At 53.6% G+C, this 12446-nt stretch overlaps 1 protein-coding gene and 1 pseudogene across 1 annotated transcript in view; both read right to left on the bottom strand.

The window, feature by feature from the left end:
* Nucleotides 1–7449, bottom strand: part of LOC101640543 — a 34270-nt pseudogene extending 26821 nt beyond the window's left edge.
* Nucleotides 7450–8671: 1222 nt separating this feature from the next.
* The window catches only part of MAP1S (microtubule associated protein 1S), a gene marked incomplete at its 5' end in the record, with an annotated part of 8037 nt that continues 4262 nt past the window's right edge, over nt 8672–12446 (bottom strand). Inside the window, 3 exons of the mRNA XM_013007708.2 lie at nt 8672–8919; nt 10005–10240; nt 11984–12443. Of these exons, the coding sequence (XP_012863162.2) occupies nt 8764–8919; nt 10005–10240; nt 11984–12443 (852 nt within the window). The remainder of the gene's footprint in view (nt 8920–10004; nt 10241–11983; nt 12444–12446) is intronic.

The following is a 12446-nucleotide window of genomic DNA, read 5'->3' on the forward strand; positions in this document are numbered from 1 at the left end:
AGCCTGTCAGTCAGGTCATAGCCAATCATGCCTCTGTGTGGGCATGGCCTTCTCCTGAGGATTCTGGGAACTTCTTCCTCCTGGAAGTAGGATGCCCTCTTTGCCTTCCTTTTCCTGCTGTTGAGACACTCAGAGAGCTGGAGGAGACACTGGAGACCCGTGTCAGCATTGAGATCTTCCACCACCACTGGATCCACAAGACCTTCTACCCACTGGCTTGTGATCTTCCTACATTCAGCATCATTGCATGTGCTGTGTGAGTCTAAAGAGGAATTTATGGACTAGTATGGGACTCATGTACTTGATCTGGACTGGGCTGGGATGTTTTCTTAATATACAATTACTCTTGGATATAAAACTCTCTCTTACACACATATGAGTGTCTCTGGATTTGTTTCTCTAGTCAACCCAAACTAACACATTATGGTACCGGGAGTGGGGTACTAGAGAAACAAATCATGAAGATGGAGAGTGGATGCTTGTTTGACCTCTGCCTCGTGGTTGTTTTTCTTCTTTGACTGGCCAGAGGTCAGGTATGGCCATGCAGTTTACTAGATAGTTTTCTGAAAAGAATATGGGAAGTTAAAATTTTGATTATTTTGTTTGATTGTTGTCTTTGGTTGTTCCTGTTTGAAATGGAGAAAATGAATCTGATTCATGTGCATTTTGAGCTCAGGGGGCGACATCGCCCCTTGAATTTCTCAGAGGCCATGCTGCTTAGTGAAAATGGCTGACAGAAGGTCAAACTGGCTGACAGAGGCCTTGGCTAGAAGTACTCAGAGGCTTAAGGCCATATTTTTTATCAGTGAAACAATTTAGATAAAGATTAACATAAGTTTAGATAAGGGTAGAATTGGATAGTTTTTAAAATTGTGTTTAGGATCTGTCCGTACTAGGTTTATACTGTTTTCTTCTGCCTATTGTTATTGATATAATGATTGATAGAAATGATTATTGGGAGGTATAAATAGAGAGGTTGTAAACTAACTGTTTCGGGCTCCAGTTTGAATCTTTCAATGGGTTAGGACACGCCTGCAAAGAAGGCTCTGTAAGGATAAGCCCCACCCAGTGCTTTGGAGTGCTCAGGACATTTGCATTTGAAGAGACTTGCCTGGGGGCTGTTGACAGATGGAAAACAAACAAAAAAAGGAATCCCTTGGTTTTTTAAATTTTGATATAGTGATTTGTGTCAGAAGCTGGGGGGAAAAAATTGGAGCCCTGGAAGTAACTCTCCGCTCTAGGACTGAACTGTTAAAGGGAGCCTGTGGGCAGGCTGAAATGCTTGCTAGGTGACCACATGGATCCACTTGTTGAGTGGAAGTCAAAGAAATGCAGCAATAAAGAGACGGGTTGAGTCTGGCCACTGACACCCATGGACTTGCTCCACAGGGACTAGAGGAAAAAATGAGAGTGGGTTGACTGGTCTGAAGTTCATGACCTAGCACAAGGAGACTAGGGGTATTGAAAATTTGCGATGGGGCCCATGGTCTAAAGGTGAGGCAGTCAATGGACACCCTGGTGAGGCTATGTGAGGCAGCCCACATTGAGTCGACTAGAACCCGACCGGATGAAGAGAATATTTTTGAGCCTGTGAACTGGTGCACATTTCTGCTGTCCTGATCTGACTTTGCTCAACTTGAGAATCTCCACTCCAGTCGGAACCTTGTGAGTCTGCATTCATAAGCAAAGTCAAATCTTTCTCCTGAAATACAGCTGTTGCTTTCGAACTGCTGAACTTTCGGTTAGCAGCCCAACGTATGACCCACTGTGCCAGCAATCCCTTTGCTGCGTGGATATCGTAAAGAAGTAATAGACATATGCACAAACAGATATATGCACATGCGTGTTTGTCACATACTGTTCCTAATAGCAAGGTGATGGGAGGAACGTAAATGCCCACTGATGCAAGGCCAGATAAGGGAACTTTGGTAAATACGTACACTAGATACGGGAAAATTATGATGCGTGAGGGGATAAAAGGGAGCTGATATCAAGGCGTTCAGGAAGAAAAGAAAATTCATCGAAATGATGAGGGCAGCAATTGTACAATCATGCTTGATCTAATGGAACTATGGGTTATGATCATATCTGTAAGAGCTCCTAATAAAAAAATAACACAAACTGAGTTTAATGAAGAAAAAAAAACGATGAAACCACAAAGCACTTTATATATGGATGGACTTGAAGTGAAGTTAGTCCATCACCAAAGGAGACCACTGTTAGGAGACCACTGTGAATAAAGGAAAATTCAAGACCAAGTTTTTCATGTAAGAAGAAACAGACTTTGAGGGTTACCAGCGGGGAGGGAAAGAGAGGGAGGGGGAAGCAATAGGCTAGAGGGTACGCAGCTGTTAACTTGGGAGAGGGGGGAAATAGATAATACTATACATCAGGAAGAAGAGACGGGAAAGGGGGAGGCAGGGCAAACTATTGGGAAGTTTGATAAAGGTCAAAAAAAACAAACCCACTGCCACGGAGGTCACGCTGACTCACAGTGACCCGGTAGGGCAGGGCACAACTGCCGCTGTGGGTTTCCAAGACTCACTTTTTCCGGGAGTAGCACACCTTGATTTTCTCCTGGGAGATTTGCTAAGTTGTTTAAAGTGCTGAATACCAAGACGATGGTCTGAAATGTAACCCCTACCTAATTCACCGTCAAAGCGTTTTTAAAGGCACACACCTACATGGAACGTGTGTTGAGAAGCAGCAGCTTCACGGTTTTTTATTTTTCACAGAGGTGTGATTTTCAGGTTTTGTGTGAACTTCTAGAGAATCGAGCCCCACAACAAGAGCTTTCTTTTTCTTGGGTAACTGGAATTTGATTGGTTATTTAGATCAGCACAGAGACATGATGACAATTTGTACACAATTCTTAATTGCGCGCACCCAAATCCTAAAATGGCATGTGGATACGATTCTTTTTAAAATTCCAGTGACTATGCAGCTTTACAGGTGGAGGTAAATTTTGTAAGGAGGTTATCAAGTACCGAGATCTTCAAATGTGGAAACATTTTTACATCGGAAGTCCCACGAATTCACCGTTTAATGTCACACCACCACGCACTCACATGTTCAACCCTTCACAGCGCATAACAAAGTTATCCGGAAAACTGGACTGCACAGAATGCACACAGCTCTGACGTGGAAGCCAGGGTGACGGGATGGGTTTCAGAAACAACCTGGAAACAGCATTTTAAACGTTCAAGTCATACAAATGCATGACAGTGGCTCCAAATGGCCATCAAGTATGTGTTGCATTAGGGATCCAAAAACTCCCCCCACCCCCACCCCAGACCCATGTCATGAACACCCAAGACAGTCAAATCCTCCCACAGCTCAACATTTCACAAAGTAACCAACCAGTCATGGGGTACAGTGGGATTTCCTCCTTTAAAATGTTTTGTTGCAACCAATCACTGCCCTGGCGCCGATGCGACTCAGAGTGACCTCTGTGGGTGCTGAGACGTCATTGTGAAAGGAGTAGAGAGCCCCGTCTTTCTCCCACGGAGCGGCTGGTGGTTTTGAACCGCCAGTCATGTGGATCTCAGCCCAACCACAGAAGCACTACACTGCCAGGGCTCCTTTGAAAAAAATGGTTCTGGTGGTGTAAGTGGTGAAACAGGGAGGGTAGAGGGAGAGTGGGTTGGGAAGAGGGAACCGATTACAAGGATCTACATATAACCTCCTCCCTGGGGGACGGACAACAGAAAAGTGGGTGAAGGGAGACGTCGGACAGGGCAAGATATGACAAAATAACAATTTATAAACTATCAAGGGCTCATGAGGGAGGGGGGAGCGGGGAGGGAGGGGGAAAATGAGGACCTAATGCCGGGGGGCTTAAGTGGAGAGGAAATGTTTTGAGAAGGATGAGGGCAATGAATGTACAAATGTGCTTACACAATTGATGTGTGTATGGATTGTGATAAGAGTTGTATGAGCTCCTAATAAAATGATTTTTAAAAAGAAGAAGAATATCAGTAACACCAACAAATCTCCGGTTCTATTGTATCACACTGAAAACTTACTCTCGGCCCAAATCATAAGTCCACAACATGCCCTGGACTTCAGTAAAAGCCATTATGTACTTAACGGCACCAAAATTTTCCATTAAAAAGAAAAGAAAAAGAAAAAATGGTTCTGGAGCTACTGAAAAACTTGCGGTTACAGAATCGTTGATGAAAACCTTGTGCTGTACAAGAAGGGGGTGGCAGGGCCCACTGAGAAGACATGGTAGCTAACCATGAATCAGACCGGCTTCTTTCTCTCCCGCCCTCCGTTTTCGGAGGTGAGAATTCCTAGGTTTCTTGGGGAGCCATCTCAGCCTGGTTTCCCTGGCTCCCCCTTCCCTTTGCTGATGCCTGTAGGGCTGCGGCTTCGTTTTTTGCAGGTGCAAGTGTCGCTGACACCCCTTGAGCTCCTGCTTCACCCTCCCGCTGCCCTGGGCTGACCTTCCACCGGGGCATCTGGGCCGTGGGGAGGGCGCTTGCCGGGTGCCTGCGGACCGCGGGCACTGAGCGCTTTTTCGAAGTTGGGGTGTCTGCCCGCCGCCGGAGTCGGGACGTTTTCCAAGATTGCATAGCAATCCTTTTTGACGGAGCCTCATCCTTTGTTGTAGCTCCTGTGGGAGACTCAGACCAGTCCCATCCGCAGAGATTCTAGAATTTTCTAGAGGACCTGAGCTTGGGAAACTAGCTGGAAATTCACAAAGGGTTCCTGAAAGCCAGCGGCAGTCTGAGGGTGCCCCCGTGTGTGTCCAAGGGAGACTGCAGCGCCAAGGGTTCTCTGACGGATTTCTCGCAGGTCGGTGTCCAGGGCTTGCTTTGCTCCAACGTGCTGCTGAGCGGACCTGAACCTGCCACCTTCGGGTGCAAGCAGCTAAGGGCACTCACCATGCGCACCACCCAGGGGCGTCCAAACAACACTAATTAAAAGGAACGGCCAAGTGGAGGGGCCGCAAAGTCAGAGGTGGGTTGGAGCAAGGGGGGATTCAGAAAAGGGGTGATGCCGATCAGCAAGGGGCATCAGGACACTTGGTTAACCCTGGTGACGATGGGACAACCACTCCCGACCCCATTCTCTATCCCCCAGATATGTCCTAGATGGAGAAAAGGTTCAAAGGCAGAACGAAAAAACAGCAGGAAATATTTTTTATTAACTTGGGGCGATGTTGGCACAGCGCAGTGGCTGTCAACCTTCCTAATGCTGCGACCCTTTCATGCAGTTCCTCATGTGGTGGTGACCCCCAACCATAAAATTATTTCCTTTGCTACTTCATCACTATCATTTTGCTACTGCTATGAATCAGGTGACCTTTTTGAAAGGGTCGTTCGACTCCCAAAGGGGTCGAGACCCAAGGTTGAGAACCGCTGCCTTAGCTGTTTGCAGGACCCAGCAAGCTGCTTCTTTAAAAAAAAAAAAAAAATCATTTTATTGGGGGCTCGTACAACTTTTATCACAATCCATCCATCCATTGTGTCAAGCACATTTGTACATTTGTTGCCATCATCATTCTCAAAACATTTGGTTTCTGCTTGAGCCCTTGGTATCAGCTCATTTTTCCCCTCCCTCCCGGCTCTCCTCTCTCTCATGAACCCTTGATAATTTATAAATTACTATTATTTTGTCCTATCTTACACTGCCCGATGTCTCCCTTCACCCACTTTTCTGTTGTCCGTCCCCCAAGGAGGAGTTTATATGTAGATCCTTGTAATTGGTTCCCCCTTTCCACCCCACCCTCCCCATAATGCCATTCTCATCACTGGCCCTAAAGGGATCATCCGCCCTGGATTCCCTGTGTTTCAAGTTCCTGTCTGTACCAGTGTACATCCTCTGGTCTAGCCAGACTTGTAAGGTAGAATTGGGATCATGATCGTTTTGGGGAGAAAGCATTTAGGAACCAGAGGAAAGTTTTATGTTTCATTATTGCTGCACTGCACCCTGACTGGCTCGTCTCCTCCCCGTGACCCTTGTGTAAGAGGATGTCCAGTTGCCTACAGATGGGTCTTGGGTCCCCAATCTGCACTCCACCTCATTCACAATGATTTGATTTTTTGTTCTTTGATGCCTGATACCTGATCCCTTCGACGCCTCATCTGAACCACCCAAGATCCCAGCCTGAGTTCTGGCAGCCTCACACCGGCCTCCAGATGCCGGCAGTCTGCAAACCAGCCAGGCCGTGAGGGGTCGTAGTGTCCTGCAGCCGCTGTAGCAAATCACCACAGGTTGCCAACATGTCGTCCCAAGAGGCCAGTCCCCCGAGAAGGGCATCAGGTTTGGTAACGTGCGGGGTCCGCAGAAAAGAGGAAGACCGTCAAGGACAGGGATTGACACCGTGGCTGCAACATCGCAGGAATTGTGAGGGAGGCACGGGACGGAGCAGGGTTTCCTTCTGTCTAGAGCTGCTAGCAGGCACGGACAAACACCTCCACCAAACAGCAGAAAGTGAGCCTCGGCTGTGGGACCAGGAGTCTGAAATCAAGCCTCCATCCGGGGCCTCCAAGTTTGGAAAGCTCCTTCCTCACTTCTGGCTTCTGGGGACACCAGGCATCCTGGGCTCGTGGCCCCACCTCTCCAGCCTGCCTCTGATGTCTCTCGGCACCTGCTCTGTGTGCGTCTAACTCTCCTCCTCACTTACAAGGGCACTTGTCACTGGATGGGAGGCACCCAGTGGCACAGTGGGCTGCTGAGCACAAACCCAACATTTTGAACCCACCAGCTAATCCACAGGAGAAAGATAAGAACCTGTACTCCTGTAGTTACGTCTCGGAAGCCCACAGGGGCAGTTCTACCCCGTCCTACAGCGTCACTATGAGCTCGGCATGGACTGGATGGCAGGGAGCTTGGGGCTTGGTTGTCTTTGGATTTAGGACCCTCTAAGTCCCGATGTGGCGGATTGCTCCCATAAAGGTGACAGCCTGAGAAACCCTTTGGGGTCGGTCTCCTTTGTCCTATAGGGTTGCTGTATGGCCCTTGTCGCCACAGACTTGGTAGCTTGCACAAATGACAGGGTCTTCTCCAAACGGACCCACTGACATTGAGCTGGGTCTGCCTCAGAGCAACCCTGTATGGGTTTCTCAGGCTGAACTGGAAGCAAATAGGCTCACTTTTCTTCCTCGGAGTGGCTGGTGGGTTTGAATCCCTGACCTGGCGATGAGCAGTCTAATGCGTACCCAACAGCGGCACCAGGATTCCAACGGGCAGCACAGGGCTATGGAAATATCAGGTGGCCCACCAAGGGGTGGGGCAGCTTGCTAATAATGTAAACACTGTGTGTGGTGCCCTTGCAGGGGTGCGGCCATGCAATCAGGTGCACGGAACCTTCACAAAGGGGCTGGTAAGTTTCTCTATCACACTAGGCTTACAGTGAGCTAGGTCAGAGGTGAGATCAGGGGGGTACTTGCTGGCCATCAAGAAAGAGCCCAGAGTGGAGCGCATCCCGGGCTCCTGCATGGGGACCTTCCTCAACTCAGGAGATGGGGAGATGTGACACCGGGGACAGCAGCCGGCGCAACAGAACCGAGACCAGCCTGAGCCTGAATGGTGGGTTTTCTGGCCCACGGAATCACACAGCTAAGTGCTTCCGGGCAGGCAGCTTGTTGGCAGAGTGGAGGCCTGTGCGTACTAAGAAAGCTTGGTAACACTTGCCTATGCAGGGCAGAAGCCAGGCCGAGGGGCCACACAGCTAGACGAAGAACTGTATCCTGGGTGCTTCCTGATCCTGAGTTGTAACCTCTTTCTTTCCTAATGACCTCGTGATCGTGAACACGGTGAGTTGAGTGTGACCACGGCAGAAGTAAAGTGTCAATCAAAGGAGAGTGGATGCCCGATCAGTAGCCTCCCGCTCCTAAGACTCAGACTGGGTGGGTGTTCTTGAGCCTATTCCCCGTGTGGAGTTCGAGGCGGCCAGACACAGGCCCCACTCCCTCCTCCCACCCCACAAATGGGTTTGGTGGGGATTTTTGTTAAGGCCGAAAGAGGTGCCAACGGTCTATACCAGGCTGCAAGAGGTGCCAATGGTCTATACCAGGCTGCAAATCTACAGGTTGAGGGTTGGAACCTACCCAGTGGTACATGGGAAGAAAACCCTGGCAGCCTGCTTTCTTTAGGTCTGAGCCACAAACAGCCACGGGACAGGTCTGGCCTGTAACACACAGGGTCACCCAGGGGTGGGAGGGACACTAACAAAGTGACACCGAGGAGGATGCCACCTCGAGACCCTCAGCTCCATCGTACCTGCACCTCCACACCCCACATCAGGTCCCATCCATAGGACATGCCTTTCAGGTGGGCCCCGCCGAACCCACCAGGAACCGTTCTCGCCACCCATCACGTCTGAGCACTGTCGTCTGTGCAGACAGATCAGGATGGGTGGGGGCCCAGGACTCGTTAGGCTTCGGACGGACTCTGGCTGGCTTTCAAAACCTTCCTGTGGAGTTTGGGGTGTTCCTGCCCTGAGCCCTGATTAGGCCTATGGGCAGAAGGCTCGTTTTGATCTTACGGTTCTGGAGACACAAGAACAAGGACAAGGAATCAACTGCGCCCCAGGCACCAGCTGGCTTGTGTGAGTGTGGGTTCAGGGAGCAGCGAGCTCTGCAAGACAGCCTCTGGGCCTCGGTTGGCCCCGTGTGTGAAATGGGCCCAGGTCCAGAGGGCAGAGGAGCGGAGGTCACGGTTGGATGAGCACATGGTTTATTGGTGGCAGGTGAGCTCTCGGGCAGTGGCAGAGCAGGGGCTGGGGTGGGGGGTGGGGGTGGGGGGACACGACTAGAACTCCACCTTGCAGGCAGGGAAGCTCTCGTCTTGCATGGCCACTGTGCTGTTACTGCCCAGCACTGTCAGCCCCATGGCCTGCTGTCGTGCGTGCGTCTCCTGGTACCACTCGTGAATGGCTGCCGACTCAAAGGTGGGGATCAGGGTCACCTGTGGGGAAAAGCAGCCACAGTGAGGGGGGACACCTGCTCCCAGCCCATGGGGGAGGGATGTCCTTTCCAGACATCTGGGGCCCTTCTAGCCTCTTCTCTGACTCTGGAGCTCGGCATTCGGCTCCTTTCTTACTCGCAATGGCTACTACCCGTGTCCCGGGCCCCTTCCCTCCACATGGCATCACACCCACCCTCCACCTCAGACACACCCAACCACCCTACTGTCCCGCCTTGACTCTGCTCACAGCAGTTCCAGGTGGAACAGGCAGTGTGAGCGAGCCTGATCGCCCCACTCAAGCCTGCGCACCTGTGCTGCCAGCACACTGCCTGGTCTCAACCCCAGGTTCCCTACAGCCTCTGGGGATGGCCGCAGGCCTCCTCCCCACTAGTCAGCTCTCCCTTCCCCGCCCTGCAGATTGCATGTACCCCCCTGCAGGGTCCCGCAGTCACTATGTTGGCGTGAGCGTGCTGTCTTGGGAACTGGGGCCTGCCCCTTTCCACCTAATTTTCCTCAGATCCAGTCAGGACGGGCGCACACCTGTGTCTGCGCCTGCAGACCTGTGGCCTTGGGATGCGTGCAGCCTGTCTCTGTGGTGAGTGACAATCACACTCTCTTGTTCCGCACAGCCTCACGTGACTGTAACACAAGCGTCTCGTCATTGTCACTGTCCCGTTCAGGGGCACCACTGTGGGCCCAAGTCCTGATCACTGGTCCTGTGAGGGCCTCCTGCCTGGAAATAGGGGTTCCCTTTGGTACTAGTGAAGTCCAAGGGCTCCTGCTGGCCGAGGCCCTGTACTCCCCCTAACCCCACCTGAGTGGTGTCCGTCGAAAGGGTGAAAAGGGGTGGGCAGACACAGACCGCACGGGGGCTCGAGCTGCGTGAAATACCGCTATGATGACCAGAAACCGGTATGGAAGCTTCTCACCCCAGAGCCTTGCCCACGCGTGCTTAGATTCTGCGCCTCCAAAGGGTAAACGCTGCTTCTCCAAAACCCCCACCAGGTGCAGCTGTTTGGGCTACCACAGGTGCAGAGACCACCTCCAGCCCCCAGGACCTGTGCTCCTCTGCCCCTCCAGCTCACCTGAAGCTCGCGGTCCCACTGCTGCTTCCCAGCCAGCAGGGCGTCCAGCAGGGCCCGCATGCCCTCCTCTTTGCCCTGGTCCTGCCCACTGATAACGTAGCAGAGGGCGCGCACCCGCCGGAAGAACTCGGCGTCCACCAGGCGGGCGCTGCTCCCACTGGGCAGGTAGGCCAGATCCAGGTAGACCGGACTGCCGGGCGGGACCGCCGGCCCACTGGCACGCCCCGCAGCTGTGCCTGCAGGAGGAGACTGGTCAGCACGCAGGAGGCGGGACCTGTCTGGGGAAGGGGCCCGGCCAAAAAAACGGAGGAGGAGGAGGAGGAGGGGCCACAGGGGCTCCCGGCCAGAAGTCTCCCTCTGCCGCCCTGCCCACCTCTCGGCTGCTCCAAGGGTGCCTGAACCTGAGCTCGGCTTTGAACTGAAGGTCTCCACCCAAACCTTGGGAGGCGGGCGGCAGAGGGTGAAACAACCAGGGGGGCTTCCCAAAGGAAGGGGCCTGGGAGACTGGAACACTGCAGCTTCCGGGTGCCCCCAGGGACTCTGCCAGCTAACAGGGGGAGGGGACAGCATGGGTCCGGAGTCTACACCATGACCTGTAGGCAAATCAGCCTGGCCTGTCTGCAGTTAAGGTGGGGGGACTAGAGACCCCAAGATCACGGCCCTGTTGCCTTCACCGTGCCCGGCAGCCACCCTCTGCCCCACCATGCTGGGGTGGGGGCTCAACTTCGAGAGGCCCTGGAAGGTCCTGGCTCCCTCCTCTGAACCTGCCTGAGAACTGGAGGCTGGGGCTGAGCTGGAGACCAGGCCAGGGCAGGTGGCCGAGAGCTGGGAGACGCCTGGCAGTAGGAACTTCTTACCAAGCCACTGTCCTGTTTTCAGGGCCACCCTCTGGGCGCTGGGACAAGGGTCTGGCCAGAGCCATCGCTTAGTCCCTGCAGCCCGCAACTGTTACTGCTGCTGTGGCTCTCTGGGCAGCCCTCCCTCTAGAGCAGCGGTTCTCAACCTGTGGGTCGCTACCCCTTTGGGGGTGTGTCAAAAGACCCTTTCACAGGTGTCACCCAATTCATAACAGTAGCAAAATTGCAGTTATGAAATATCAACGAAAATAATTTTATGGCTGGGGAGTCACTACAAAATGAGGAACTGTGTTAAAGGGTAGCGGCACTAGGAAGGTTGAGAACCACTGCACTAGCACTAAACGGGCCAGCAGCACCACCGAGTGGGGTAGACAGGCACAGTGGGTGCAACCTCCCCCACCCCCATCCCAGGCCCCGAGACTTGGAGGGAAAGGCGAAGGGACACATCTAATGGTTTCCAGAGGCTGCTGCCCAAGGCCTGACCAGCCTACACCTGGAAAACTGGGAGCCCGGATCTCAGCTCTGCCATTCCGGGAAATGCTGTGCGTGCCTCTCAGGGCCAACTGTGTACACACTACGTGGTGTATGCTGGATCCCTGTTGCCCCCAGTACCAACACTGGGCAGACAAGACACCACAGGAGCCAGCACAGCTGGCCGCTGCCACCCAGCAGCGATCTGCGCCCACAGAGGCACCTAGCACACAATCCTCCTACCCAGATGCACATGGGATGGCCATGGGCTTGGGGTGGGGACACTGAGAGCTGGCACACGGTGCGCTGGGTCTCACTGGTGGAGGATGAGGGGTCAGGGAGCCCTTGTGGCCCGAACTTCTAGAGCCTGCCCCTCCAGCTCCTGGAAAGGGCCATGGAGCAGGGGAATCTGTTTTGCTTGCTTGCTCCCTAACGGGGTCATGACAGACGGGCCTCAAATTACGCTCCATCGGGGCATCGCAGCGATAAAGCTCAGGGAGGGCAGATGCTTTAACTACTGAGGCCGGCACTGGCCACTTCAGGGGAAAACTGAGGGTGGGATGGGGCGGGGCCAAGGTTTCACAACTGATGGGGAGGACCTGGCTAGTGCCCCTCCTACCACCGCTGTCCAGCCTGCTTCCCAGTGCTTACCTGGGGGGCCTCGAGAGGTCGTCTTGGGAACAGAAGACTTTCGGGTCAGGAGCGTCCGGGCGGCCTTGTCCCCAGGCTCGGACCGTGCGCTGAGTGGCCGGCTGGCCCGGTCACCGCTGGCCAGCCCCTTGGTTTTGGCAGTGCCGGCTGTCGCAGCTTTGGGGCCAGTGGCGGTGGGGCCGGTGCGCGTCAGGGGCTTCCGAGCGCGCCCGAGGCTCTCCAGGCGCCGGGTCTGCTCGGGGTCCACCATGCAGACACCGGGCGGGGCAGGCAGTGGGCGGGGGTCCTTGAGTGGGTCCCGGCGGCGGTGGGGGACACCCAGGCTCTCGGTGTTGTCGTCATCTGAGTCCGCAGGGCCAGAGAGGGCAGGCAGGGGCTCGGAGTCGGACAAGGTGGGCAGGGACTCGCTGAGGGAGGTGGGCGGGGTCTCCTCGGCACCTGGCCCGTCCGAGCCCCGCTCCTG

The sequence above is a fragment of the Echinops telfairi genome, unplaced genomic scaffold (genome assembly GCF_000313985.2).
Source record: "Echinops telfairi isolate 266 unplaced genomic scaffold, ASM31398v2 ScPeMD7_7457;HRSCAF=8495, whole genome shotgun sequence".
In the NCBI taxonomy this organism is placed as follows: Eukaryota; Metazoa; Chordata; class Mammalia; order Afrosoricida; family Tenrecidae; genus Echinops; species Echinops telfairi.